This window comes from Artemia franciscana, chromosome 7 (assembly GCF_032884065.1).
Source record: "Artemia franciscana chromosome 7, ASM3288406v1, whole genome shotgun sequence".
NCBI classification, from domain to species: domain Eukaryota; kingdom Metazoa; phylum Arthropoda; class Branchiopoda; order Anostraca; family Artemiidae; genus Artemia; species Artemia franciscana.
In genome coordinates, this window is record NC_088869.1 from 28,666,991 (window position 1) to 28,682,085 (window position 15,095).

A 15,095-nucleotide genomic window follows, 5' to 3' on the forward strand; every position below is an offset into this window, starting at 1 on the left:
GCAGATGAAGAACGGCAAATTACCAAAGATTGTCCTTTTCAGTCATCCATCTAGGGCTAAACAGAAAGCAGGTTGTCCATGGTTGGGGGTGGTTGTATGTCATAAAGAGAGGTTTAAAGGAAATGGAACCTTTTTGGGAGGGTGTAAAGAGGTAGAATAGATTGGGCTGGAGGAGGAGTCTTTATAGCTGTGTTGGCCTCAAGTAGCTTGGTGCTGCAGTGAGTTGTTAGTAGTAGTAGTAGTATAAAGACATTTTTGAAATTTCCCCAAATTTTGGATGAAGGTTATCAAGACATTAGGTAGAGTGATTGAACTTGGGTATATTTAAACTGGAAACAACTCTTAAGTGGGCTGTATGTTTATCCCTCTGGTATGGTTTCTATTTCACCAAAGCAACATTAACAATTCTTATTCTTTTGACACAAGTATGACTATTACCAAAAACTGAATATAAGAATTTTCTATAGCTTGTTAGTGAATCATCATTGAATTTGTTTATGTCTGGTCTCAAAATAAAGTAAATTTTAATCTCACATGATATGCTATGTCAAGTTCTTAGACTGATCTAGTAATATCATGTCAACTGGAGATCCATCATCATTAAGTTTTCTGATATGCATATTTGGGTCAATAATGTTGGTATCAACTGATCTATTAGGACAAGGGGTGCAGCTAAGGGGGGTGACCCCCTCCCCTCAAAGGTGTCAGAACGCAGTGCTGACACCTTGGAACTTCAGGTGTCTTTGGCATCTGAATTTAGTTTTTGTGTCTGCATTTGTTGGCACGCTAGAAAATTTTGTCAGCACATTCTTTATCTCTGCCCCCTACTGAAAACCCTAGCTTCACCCCTGATTAGGACCTAAACTATGCTGGTTAACTGATAATAGTTTGTTAAAACTTAAAAGTTTATAATGACTGAATTTACTATGCCCTCCAGGAGATCCCAATACTTAATGTAAAACTAATTGATTAGTCATTACTGGCTTTGTTTTTACTGCCCCCATATGAAGAGGTGTACTGTAAGCATCTTTCCAGTCTCTTGGTAGTAGCATTGCATATGATTGATCTCAAGTTGGTTTTTGTTGTTTGATTCAGTGTCTTCTCTCCTCTTGTAGAGTTCACTTAAGAAGGTTAGATTTTTTTTTTCCTCTTTTTTTTTTTTTTGAGCACTGAGGACAACTTGGCGGTGGTCCTTGTCAAAATATTTGCTTGATTTTCATCTTCATGTTTTGCTACTGGCTGACAAAATCATGGTTTTTCACCTATTTGATTTTTTTCCTTTTTGTTTATTATTTCTTAAGAATTCTTAAGTTCACTTAAGAAGGTTAGATTTTGTTGTTGTTTTTTTTCCTCTTTCATATTTTTTGAGCACTTAGGACGACTTGGCGGAGGTCCTTGTCGAAATATTTGCTGGATTTTCATCTTCATATATAGCTACTGGCTGACAAAATCCTCGTTTTTCACCTATTTTATTTTTCTCTTTTCATTTAGTATTTCCTTTCTTGTTTTCATGCGTCAAGCATAGCCAATATGGTCTCAGAACGTATTTGAATCCCTTAAACTTTACAATTCCTCTTAATCACGTGCTATGGCTCTTGTTTCACTATTCAACACAAATATATCCCTCATCAAAACAGTTTCAACATCTAATAAATTTGCGCCTTCATCTTCAAAAGCACACCCACCTTAACCTTACAAAATAATAATAAAATGGAGACAATAATGATGATTATTAAACAAATAAAACATAATCTTTATTATGAATTAACTTTACTTGTTGAAAGTCGACCAGAAAAAAAACTTTTTTTTTAAAGACCCAAGAGAGCTCTTACATTTCAGCTCTTATGGAAGTATGTTCCACGTTTTTGCATATGCCACATCCAGGGCAAAATCCACTTCTACTGTGAGTATTCATCTCACCAGAATGTTGGATGTAGATCTTGCATTCCTAGGTTTTTGTTCTGATACATTCTTGAACAAGTTGTGGAATGCTGATGGAAGTAATCTGGAAAAAATTAGAAAGGAATAATTGAGCACAATAAATGATAAAGTTATGCAAGCGGAAGAAACTTGTCCACATTTCCAATTATTCTAAGAGTCCATTTGTGGATTGAATCAAGCCTTTAGACGGGATGTGAATGTTGACTGCCAAATTGATACACAATATTGTGGATGAGGTTTTTAAGTCCATTGTAAGATGGACAAATAGTTTTTTGAGGAAAAGTTTGGTTCAGTTTCCTGACAAGGCCAAGATTATGGGAAAACTTCAATTCTACAGTGTGGATGTAATGTAGGTAGGAGGAGTATTTGTTAAGGAGTACACCCAGGTATCTTGCAACTTGCAAGGTATCTTGCAACAGGTATCATATCAACTGTAATTCTGGATGGCAATTGAGTTATTTGGTCATAAAACTGACTTAATTGTCTTTTACACTTTCTTTCCTTTCCTTTCAACTGTCATCAAGCCTGTGATTGAAGTAATCCCTTGGCTTTGGGTATAGGGAAGTCCCTGGGCAATGGGGAGGTCTTACGTAGGAGGACCCAGGGCATAGGAAAAATATTATATAGGGCCTTTAGAACTCTAAACTTCCTATAAATAAAAATATTTTAGCTAAGATATGGTAGAATGAATTAATTAATGTGTTTTATTGCTGAGTCTAAAGATACAAGATCACAAGTGGAGTAATAAAAAAAAAAAATAATAAAAACAAGATAAATACAAGTAAAAAACAAAGTGCTAATAAAGAAAAACGTCAGAGGGCATTTCCTTGATCAAATTATGCCAAAACTTCACATTTTTTTTCTGTCATTAGAATTATGCTATAGAGTTTTGTTATTAAAGGGAAATGTTTAGAATAGGACCTACATTTGACTGCTACCAATTTTCAAAGTTATTCCAGTTTAATTGCATTTAGACAAGAATCCCCCTCCTTAATCCATGGATATTGTCTTAGCCTATAGGCTATTCAAAGTTTGCTGATTTGTGTTTTACTTTTCAGTGAGCATTATAAATCACTGCCATATGCAAAGCCCTTTAGTTGTCAATCCTTCGAAAGTTTAAAAGCGGTAAGTTTCAAAACCAGTTTTTTCTTTAACAAGAAATACAACTTGTTTCTTAAATATGGTAACTCCATAACCCCCTAATCACTTTCTCATAATGAACTAAAATTGACGCTTTAAGAAAAAAAACGACAAAATTAACATGATGTATCTGAAGAACAATTAATTTACATTAAAGTATAATGGTTTTAGTTGGTAAAACAAAATATTTTTGTTTTTGAGTTTTTTAGGGGAAAAAGAAAGGCACAACTTATTTGAAGAAATGTATTGTTTTTATGACCCCCCCCCCCCCAATGAATGATTGATAAGTGCTAACCTATTCAGGTATCCACTTCAATGATTTAGCTTTTAATGCTTAGTTTTCATTATCAGGGGCTCTAAACTACAAAACCTTGACCGAACAAAAACTGTGTTTGTCTAAGGTAATCTTATCAATACTCTAAGCATGAAAAATTTATTTTACAAGAGCATTTTGTATGTTGAGCACTATGAAAATCTTGGAGAAGTTGTGGGAGGGTCAAATTTTGAGGGTTCCAGAAGGTGGTATTATCTAGATTTCGAATTCATTAACCCCCCCCCCTCTCTACCAGTTTATTAAATCAAAATACAAATTTGAATTAAAAAAGTATGTTAGTGATGCCCAAAAGTCCTGGTGTCAATCGGGATGGGGGTATCTGCTCCCTTCTCTCCTATTGTTTGCCTCCCTAGATTTAGAAAAATTCTATTTTTGTATTTTTTTTTTTATTGAAAATGTCTTTTTTAGGATTTTCTGTAAAGAAATTGAAAATATACACTTGTATAACCTGTACAATTTGTATCATTATATTATTAATTCCAATTTCAGGCCAACAAAAGTTTTTAGATGTAGTGGCTGTAAGTACATCTATTACTGTGATCGATCATGTCAAGGACAGGCATGGAAGACCCACAAAGATGAGTGTCCCTGTCTGAAGCAAGTGCAGCCTTGTGAAGTCTCAGACACAGTTAGATTGTTGGGTAGAATTTTGTTCAAATTTAAGGTAACTCTTTGTTGCGTTTGTATTTAGTTCATTGGCAAAATAGTATCGAATAAATCATACAGGAAGCTAACTAAAAAAAAAAAAATATTTCTCCTAATTAAACATTGGGAGCTGTCAAATAATTTGGACAGGAGTTGGATTCAACCATTGTTTTCAAATAGTGTTTATCCTATTGTGCTGGATGGCTACTGATGTAAATGGTTTCAAACTACAAATAGGTTCAAGCAGTAAAATATAATATGAGAAAACTAAATTACCAAACTTAAGTTGTATTCTTAAGTCCTTAACATGCTTTTACTAAAGCCCTTGACACGCTTTTTAACTAATTTATTTTTTGGTCATTTTGAAGGGTTAGATATGAATTTGTCTATTCATTCACTCCTTTATAATTCGAGCTAGTTACTCCAATGCACCAAAATATACGCGTATGTTACATAGTGCATGATACCACAGCACTTGTTAATGACCCACTAGTAACAACACAAATTGTTATATTTGGAATTTCTAAGGAATCATTGAGCAAAAACTTCCACTAAAAAACAAAATCCACTATTTCTGTTTTCTCACCCATAGACACCCAAAATGGTGCCAGTGAGCTTTTAATGTTCAGGCAGGTAAGACACAACGTATTCTAATTGCAAGAAAGTCATCTTTAAGCTCAAGTTTACTAACAAATGTAAGGAAGATATTTGGGATAAGCATCATATCTTTGGATATAATTCTAAAGGCAGACTATGAAGCATGCGAGTTCAGCTTGATGCAAATAATTAATATTTTGAGTTTAAATCCTAGTTTATGTTTGCATTCTTGTCTGATTTCTTTTATCACATTGCAAATAATGGAACATAGCCCAGTATGTTATTACTTAGGGAAAATTCAAGTTGAGACCTCTGGTAATTTCTCAATACATCAAACTCATACCACAATGAATTTTAGTGATGTCTTTGATTGGTGAGCAGGTCTGCTGTAATTGATAAATTACAGGTTAAAGCAAGACTGTACTAAAATTTAATTTAAATAGAATTGATTTTTGTGGAGGGAGGATGAAGTACCGTAAAATTTAGTTTTCCAGTGGCTTTTCTGAAAGTGAATTAATCCCAAATTCAAGTTAAATAAGATCAAGATTTCAACAGAGGTCTACACATAGAAGTTACAGCTCCTAAAAGCCATAATCTATGATTATTCACCAAATTTTTAATTTAGCGGAATGGAGAGATGGAGGACAGCTGTATATCAAATACAAGGTCAAGACGATTCAAAGATCTTATGTCTCGTAAGTATTCATTTTCTTTATTCGTAATAACTTCTTCAAATTAATATTCAGGGTGCTTGAAACACTAGGGAAACATAAGTTACAAAACTGTCAAAACTAGACTTGTAAAGGTATGACCAAAAATATGCATGAATGATGCCATGATTAAAAGTGATATATAACCCAATCAGGCGCCAAATTTATTAAATCGACTTTTTCTTTAATTATCTTCACACATTTTTACGCTCTAAAGGCTATAATTTTTCTGACTTCTTTTCTCTCAATTCTTTTAAATGTAAGTAAAAATTGCTAGATGGTAGAGTGTATTCCTAATCGAGGAGGAGAGTTTTAAATTCTGTCGAATGGTAAATAGGATTTTTGCAGAATTCATTATTTCTATAAAAATGTGTTATAACAAAGAATTTTGTAGGATTTATTATTCCCATATAAACACATTATGCACAAAGCGAATCTTTTTCTTAGATTATGATTATTTCAGTTTATCTATACTGTTTATAGATAAACTATATAATTTGTTCTGTTTCAGAACAAAAATTCTACAGAGTAATATAGATAATTTGCTACTGTATATAAACGTCTGGTACAAATTTATTTAAGTGTAATGCATCAAAATACCAAGCAAAGGATTAAAAATGAAAAGGAGCTTACTTGATGTAAACTCTCATACACCTCTCAAATAGTGTTCTTCTTCTGGGACTCCGGGTCTAGACAAATCAGAAAAGTGGGTCTAAAGTCTAAGGGTATGAAGGTGAAATTATCTGGGAATATTGAGGGGGAAGTTGAACTAAATCAAAACATGTTTTGTTTATACAGGTTGTCAAAAGTGCTTATCAGCAAGAGCGTAGGAATAGCTTGAAGTATGAAGCTGCTGCAACTTATAAGGCTTGTCGTGGGGGATGTAGAACTAACCAAAAGGCAATATCTGCATGCTATGACTGATACTTCTATTTTCGTTACTACCGCTATTAAAGTTAAGGGTATTAAGGTAAATCTCAGGGGATGTTGAGACAGTGTTGTACTAAAAACACACTACGCGCATATAGGTTGTCAAAAAGACGCATCAGCAATGCCCCTGGAACTGTTCACAGTATTAAGTTGAAAATTTCAAGATCTGTTGAGGGGGATATTGAAAGTTGCAAAAGGCGCTATAAGCATGCTGTTACTAAAGCTACTAATACTACAAATTTTGCTACAACTGAAGCTAAGGGTATTAAGATGGAACTTTCAGGGAATATTTTGGGGATTTTGAATCTTTGGGGAATGTTAAATCAAAGTGTACGTTGAGCATATACAGGGTGACCCAAAAAGATGCGTACCCATATTTTATTCGATAGAAATCCATTTTCTAACGAATGTCCTTTCTGTTGCTGGACGTGAAAGGTGAACCTATGGATGATCGTTTGCAGGAAAAAGAGGATAACATTGCTGCAGTGAGCGACTCAGTAGTAAGCAACCCTAGAAAATCAGTGTGTAGACGCAGCCAAGAACTCAGAATGACAAGGGAGTCACTGTGGCGTGTTCTTAAGTTTAATTGAACAGTGACGGACAGTATAGTCCCTCACTGCACTCCTTGCACTCTCTTTCCTGCCTGAATAAGTTGCCCATGTGGCTTTAAAATATAAGTCCACTACAGTCCCATGCTCTCTGAATTTCGTAACCCAACTAACAATCGTTGATTTGGTGGAAAGTTGTGACCATGGAAACGTTTTCGAAACTGAATCTGTATACTCTGGTATGATTTTGTCGGAAAATAGGTCTCCAGGGAAAATATCTTCTGCTGATTAGTCCAAGAAATTTTGAGGCAACTATAGCTGCAAACGCTCATCCACAGGTTCACCATTCGAATGAGCCCTCTCTCGATATTTCAAAACCACTGGGTCGATACGATCACCCCTTAAAAAACGACAAATATACACGTATCTCTAATCTTTCTTCTGACAAAAATACAGAATTCCACATTTTTGCAGATTAGAGCTGCAAACCTCTACAGTAGGGTTTTCTGATACACGGAATCTGATGGTATGATTTGCATCAAGATTCTATGACTTTTAAGGGTTATTTCTCATTTTTTTTTTGAAAATCAGGCAAATTTTCTCAGGCTCGTAGCCTTTGATGAGTAAGACTAAACTTAATGAAACTTTTATATTTGAAATCACCATATTAAGCCGATTACTATTGAGCCAGGTTGCTCCCTACTTACAGTTTGTCACTGCAAACTGTTTGAGAAGAATTAGTACTGACGGTTATGTTATTCATTTGTTAACAATGAAAATTTCTAATTAGAGGTTTCTACAGAATTTCTTATTGGTATTTTACTGTTTCTCTTGGAATACAGTAACCTTGTTATGACAATGTTAATTTTCTATTCGGTTTAGTTTTAAATAATTATTTTTGGTTTATTTATACGAGAAACGTCGGATGATTTGCCTTCAACCACGGATCTCATTCCTGGCCGAAGGCAGAGAATGAGGAGATCGGTACTTGCGCTACGCAGACCATTAGTCAGCATACTAAAAAGATTTTTTTGTTTTGTTTTAGATTATAAAGACTTAAAGAACAATCCAGATAGAATGATTCACTTTGTTGCAACGTATAAGATGCTTAAAAAATTTATTGGTACAGATATGTCTCTGCCAAATGAATCAGACCTGCTTGGAATCTATGGAAGGGTAAGTTTCTCTCTCCTTGTTCCCCCCCCTCTCTCTCTCTCTTTCCCTTTTTGTATTTCCTCTCCATGTCTATCGTATGTCTTAGTGTTTTTGCATCTTTGGTGGTTCCAACATTGCTAATCCATTATTTTTAATTATTTCATAATCATAGTCATGTAGTCTCTTATACTTCTCTCTTCTTTTTTACTGTATTGTTTTGAAAAGGTAATTGATGATGTGTTTACAACACCTTTAAATAAGAAATAAATAATTTAAACAAAATCAAACAAAACAAAACAAACTTTAAACAAAAATCAAATGATACTTTAAAAGATCTAGGCTTAGAACAGTGGCGGGTAACGATTTCATTTTCTAGTTGTCGGCAGTCTAGAATTTAAGCTGCGGTGTAGTCAGTGGGGTTTCTGGTCTCTCTTGCATCCAGGCAAAATCTCGATTAGTGTCCTCCCCTCCCCTCACCCCGGCATCTCATTTTTTTAAATTTATGAACAAAATTTGGATAAAAACTATCACAAAAAAATTGATTAAATTTGGTCTACTTTCTTATATTATTGAGGAATCGTGATGAAGATAAGGAAAAATTTAGAATTTTCGATTGAAGTTGCTTATACTTACTGTTAACTACTTTTGCAGTAGTTAGCTCTACTTTATTTACGAAAAAAACCCTCAAAAATTACAAAATGATTGCAAGCGTTAGATTATTTATTTGAAATTTTGTGCCTCTAAATTTTCTGCGCCCGGGGTAAGTGCTCTTTTTCTTCTAAAACCGCCATTGAGTGTACTGCGTTTTGAATTTAAATTGTAATTTTAGGGATTGACGCAGTGCAAATTGTTTATTCTTTTTAACACAAAATTTTGACATTCCGAAAATTTGAAAGTAGCATAGAAAATAAGCGTACAAAGCACTTGCCAAAATTGTACTTAAGTATTACTTCATGTACTACTTCAAGTATTTATTTTACATATATATATATATATATATATATATATATATATATATATATATATATATATTATATATATATATATATATATATATATATATAATATATATATATATATATATATATATAATATATATAATATATATAATATATATAATATATATATATATATATATATATATATATATATATATATATATATATATATATATATAATATATATATATATATATATATATATATATATATATATATATATATATATATATATATATATATATATATATATATATATATATATATATATATATATATCTGATATAAAGCCCATGCTACCTTTTTTAAAGCCATTCTGAAGGCTTCTTAGCCCCTTCCTTTGCCTATAAAATGTCCACTGTCATTCCTCTCTTGGAAATCTTAATCAAGAACCAGAATTTCCGTTTTATCGTTTTTAACCATTTCCCTTGTTCGGCTGGTACACACCCAATGAAGTCCAAGAAAATAATCTTAACCAATTTTCAACACAACGGCTTGAAAGGAATTGACTATCAAAACAATTAAGTGTAGTCAAAAAACAATTGATTGGATCAGACATATCACATGACAGGATTAACACAGTGCACGTAGAGTTGAACTTCTGGTGATTAGTTTTCAAATCTGGCGCGTTTGAAAAAATAAACGGTTATGCTGGAATATGTGGGAGGATGGAAAAAATATTGAAAGTATTGTTTTCCATTGTTTGGCTAGTATACACCCAACGAAGTCCAAAAAATAATCTGAACCAATTTTCAACACAACGACTTGAAAGCAAAAGACTTTCAAAACAATTAAATGCAGTAAAAAAAACTCCTGATTTGATCAGATAGATCACATGACAGGATTAACACAGTGTACGTAGAGTTGAACTTCTGGTGATTAGTGTTCAGTCAAATCTGGCACGTTTGAAAAAATACATGGTTATTCTGAAACATGCGGGAATGATAAAAAAAAAGTATTGAAAATATTTTTCCCCTCGTTTGGCTGGTAGACCCAACGAAATCCGAAAAATAATCTGAACCAATTTTCAACACAACGGCTTGAAAGAAAAATAATATCAAAACAATTAAGTGCAGTCAAAAAACTTCTTATTGGATCAGACAGATCACATGACAGGATTAATACAGTGCACATAGAGTTGAACTTCTGGCGATTAGTGTTCAGTCAAATCTGGCACGTTTGAAAAAAATACAGGGTTATTCTGAAACATGTCGGAATGGTGGAAAAAATATTGAAAATGGAAATATAAACTTTGGATTGACTTTAAAACAGATAAAAGGTAATAAAGTAGTTCATTCTCTCATTCAATAAGTAAAAATCTTAGCAACAAAAAAACTCAAATTTAAAAGTAAGAAGCCAAATGAGTCAGTTGCAGACTTTTTCAATAAGAGAAATCAAAGCTCGATAATCAAAAATCAATTGATGACATATCTCGCCCTCGGCACCTTTACAAGGAAACTGCCTTATGTTTTGAAGTTAAATTTCAGACACGCTATGAAAATGTATGGCATCTATATCCTTTGGCTGGTTTTCACTCAAGTAAGCCGCATGCTGTGTAGTCAATTCAGATGGTCGGTAAAACTCCCTACAAACGTATATTATAAAATCACGGGCCTGCAGCAAGCCCGCTGATTCAGATGCATTCCATACGGCTGGTCTAACTGCAGAATGAATCAATGAATAAATTTTATGATTCGTAAAACTATTGAAAAAATACAAAGTACGGAATATTATAAATAAACAAAAACGAAACAGCAAGAAAAAAATTCAAACTAACAAAAGACAACATGGACTAATTAGCCAGTATCAATATGGAAAAAAGGCTGCAGAGGGTCGTAAACGTGAATAAAGTAGATAGTCTTTTTACATAAATCATCACTGGAATACCGAATCCAAGAAGGCATATCTATTAAACCAAATCGAGGAATTATTTTTCTGTTTTTGTGACATCTAGGAAGCCGGAGGAGGAATTTGCAATATCTGAAATAAGCCGCACGTAGAGTATGGAGATTTTTCTTACGAAACAGATGAGCCATGCATGATAAAAACAAAAGCACAGGAGCGTAATAAGTGTTAAAAATCATGCACAAACCGTTGCGGTTGTAACGGCTTTTGTTTGGGAATATTTTTCCGTAAGCGACGCGTAGGTTTTTCACGGCCTGATTCACTAGGGATGAAAAGGTAGTGGAAAGTGTTGGACCGAGACACAGACCCAGCCAACTAACTATAGAAGAACATGGCAGAATTGCTGTCCCAGCAACGAATGGAGCGACCGCATAAGGGCTATTAAAACAAATAAACTCGCATTTAGACGCATTAACTGACAGTCCAATCTTAGATAGTTCATTGGTTAATATAGTAAAATTGGAAAGCAATCTACGGCGAGTCCGGGCAACAAGAAGAACGTCGTCTGCATATGCAACAGAAGACAAACCAATATTACCGTAAGAAACAGAAATTTTAAGAGGACTCAGGCACGATGCAAGCACACATTTAAATATATTAGAAGACAATATGGCAGAAGTTTCAACTTATCTATTTCTAGCAGCGGTTTTCACACCATGAAGTGGTAAAAACCATGAGACTAAGTCGAAAATCTTCTGAGAAAAAAGGAATAAAACCAGAACTAATAGCTCATATGGAACTTCTGACGAGGTCGGAAGAGCCAAGAGCTCATATGGCATGAGCTCTAGCAAAATTATAAGAATCAATAGATTAATTTACAAGGAAAATCAGAGACTTAATGCTGGTAGGCATTTAAAGTAAGAGCTCTGAGACATCTTTTAAATATCTTTTTAATATCAACAAGGTCCTTTTAAATATCAAAATTCATTATGATCACCCAATCGAAAGTTAAAAATACCTCATTTTTCTAATTTTTCCTCTCCTTTCAGCCCCCCCCCCAGATGGTTGAATCGGAGAAATCAACTTTATCAAGTCAATTTGTGCAGGTCCCTGACACGCCTACTAATTTTCATTGTCCTAACACGTCCAGAAAGCTTGGCTTTTTTTCAGCACTTAAAACCCGCTCCCCCTCGTTATATTTGAGCTAGGGTTTTAATCTCAAAACTTGATACCTGTCATGGTCTTAGGCACCTTTGGTTCTATCTTCACTGAGATCCATCAATCTCCCGCAAGCTACACTGATTTAAAGGAAAAACTCAACTTTTAGTTGAGCTTGGGTCTCCATCCCAGAACTCAGTGCATATCATACTCTTAGGCATCTTTATTCAATTTTCATCGAAATTCATCTCAATATGCAAGTTACAGTGAATTAAATGAAAAACTCGAATGTTTTTTAACACTTAAAGCCCCATCGCCCTAATTAAGCTCAATTTTAATCCAAGTAGTTCAATTTCAATACAAATCTGACTGGCGGTTCTCCCGCTATACTCGATTGCACAGACGGGCGGACAGATAGACAGATCTCAAAAACCTATCTTGATGGATATTCTCCACTATCCAAATAGGTAATAATACCTGGATGATGATATGCCATTGTTTCCTTTTTTTGGATCCAATTAGCCAACTTGGCTACCTAAGACGTTGCAAAGTCCCTCCATCCGTCTGTCTGTCTGTCCGTCCGTCTGTGTAATCACGTATAGGGGGAGAAACGCTGGTTGGATTTGGATGAAAATTTTGATGGCCAGATTTGGTACCAAGGATCATGAGACACATTAAGTTGAAAAATGAAGACCCTAGCTCAAATAAAACTGGGGGGAGAGGGCTTTACCTGCTAAAAACAGTTTTTCGTTTAATTCAGAGTAACTTGCGACTGGAGTGATGGATCTGAATGAAAATTGAACCAAAGAGGCCTAAGACCATGACACATCAACTTTTGAGATAAAGACCCTAGCTCAAATTTAATAAGGGGGAGCGGGTTTTAATTCCTGAAAAATTTAAGTTTTCTGTTTAATTTAGTATAACTTGCAAATGGAGTAACGGATCCGAATGAAAACTAGACCAAAGATGCCTAAGATCAGGGCTCAAATCAAGCTCTGGTATCACAAACCCTATCTCAAATAGGGCAAGGGGGAGAGGGTTTCAAGTCTTAAGAAAGTTGAGTTTTCCTTTAATTTAGTAGGGCCTATAACTTATGAATGGAGTGACAAATCTGAAGTCAGATTCGTCTGAATACCTGAATTTGCTGGAACAAATTTGACAAAATACCGCTGCATTCGATCCAGCTAGAATTCCCTAGACTTGTTTATTGCAGAAAACATTTAGATGAGCAAAGATTCATAGCTTGAGTAGTTTTACCAATAATATGGTCTTGAAGATCATGAAAAGGTAGAAATCTGGTTCAGTTGACGACATGACAAACTTAATCACTATGTCAGAAATATAAGCTCAAATGGACTACAGTATTCAACATTTAGCACAAAACAAGGGATTTTAGCTCACTGTCGACCAGTGAACTGTGAAAAAAAATTCTATTTTCTTTGTTATATATCTTTTAAACAAACATTAAACCAAGTTTAATCATACTATAATTTTTTTTCTTCAAAAACAAATACCTTATTTCATATCCAAAAATAGGGCATGGAGCTATATCTGAGTTTACTCTAAATCTAAAGGGTGATGTTTTCTTGTACATTGCCAAAGCACAGTCACACAAAAGCTATATCTGAGTTTGCTCTAAATCTAAAGGTGATGTTTTCTTGTACTTTGCCAAAGCACACACACACAAAATTTTTGTGTCAAAGGTAAAGTATTTGAAAAACAAGTACATTAAAAGCATCTTAAGTAATAAGTATTTCGTAATCTTACTGAAGTATCAAGTAATAAGGACACCCTAGAGTTTTTACTTAAGTACGAGTACAAGTAATGGAAAATTTTACTTAAGTACTACTTCAAGTAAAAGTACTTCAAGTAAGTGACAGCACTGGTTTCTACTATATTTTATTGAAAATACCGGCTGAAGCAGTGAGAGAGCTGTTAAAAGATAAAATGTATTTTATTGGTTGATTTTAATCTTAGGTAGCTAAAATAACAAAGAGAAAAGACAGCTAACTTGCTGCTTCAATTAATTTTATAAAAAGTATTCTTACATATTTATCCAAATTTTAGGTTTCGGTTAATTCTTTTAATATCGTGGATATTGAATATAGAACTCTGGGTGTTGGTCTTTATTTAGCGGCTTCAATATTCGACCATTCTTGCACACCGAATGCTGTTCCCGTTTTCAATGGAATATCTTTAAAAATCATTGCGCTTGAAGACATTGAGTGTATTGACAAAGTAAGTTCTTTTTTTCCTTGTCTTCAAAGCGGTAAAATGGTTAGTCTCTTAGAAAAAGGACAAGTACACCAAATTCTAGGTTCCAGGGAGTCTAAATATAAGGGAAAACTACCACCTAAAACGTTATTACTGGCCAAGTTTAACAAAATTTTCAGTTATTAAGAGAATTGCTTACTGTTTTTCAATTAATTATCACTTCTTTTTTAATTATTCTTAATTTATCATTTAAATTATTTAATTATTGATAATTATTTTAATTTGATTATTTTAAATTTTCATTATTTAATTATTTGATTATTATTATTCAGTTATTTTTGCTGTTTAATTTACTTGATTTTATTTAGACTAATAATTTATTAATTATTTTCGTGTACTAACTGTTCCCTCACTTTATTTTAATAAAAAAATATTCGAAAATTACAGAATGATTATAACCGTTAGATTATTTATTTGAAAAATTACTCCCCTAAAATTTCTGCACCTGGTGCAAGTGCCCCATCTGTCCTCCCACCCTTAAAACTGCCTCTGAATACAGAGAAGCTGATCTGTAATTTTTTTCTTCAGGATCTTCCTTCAATTCAAATCTAAAAAAAAATATCCAAACTTTGGATTTTTTTTTCTTTCTGTAAAACGCTTGAAAAGTTTAATTTTTTCTTATTGGTTTTCATTAACGCATAAGAGAACTTTCTAACTTCTTTTTCCAAAGAATCGTATTCATGATTACTTCTTAGCAAATCTTAGAGAGACAAAGTTTTATGGTCAACATCGATCGCTTAATGCAAAGACCAATTTCCAGTGGTAGTCCAATGGTAGTGCCAAAAGTGTAAGACTTCTGAGTTGGTTATAAGTGTATTCA

At 33.7% G+C, this 15,095-nt stretch overlaps 1 protein-coding gene across 2 annotated transcripts in view; it reads left to right on the plus strand.

Moving 5' to 3' along the window:
• The window catches only part of LOC136029109 (histone-lysine N-methyltransferase SMYD3-like), a 39,513-nt gene that overhangs the window by 6,887 nt on the left and 17,531 nt on the right, over positions 1–15,095 (plus strand). For both annotated transcript variants that reach the window (XM_065707178.1, XM_065707179.1), the window contains exons 2-5: positions 3,905–4,079; positions 5,283–5,352; positions 7,891–8,021; positions 14,069–14,239. In XM_065707178.1, the coding sequence (XP_065563250.1) occupies positions 3,905–4,079; positions 5,283–5,352; positions 7,891–8,021; positions 14,069–14,239 (547 nt within the window). The remainder of the gene's footprint in view (positions 1–3,904; positions 4,080–5,282; positions 5,353–7,890; positions 8,022–14,068; positions 14,240–15,095) is intronic.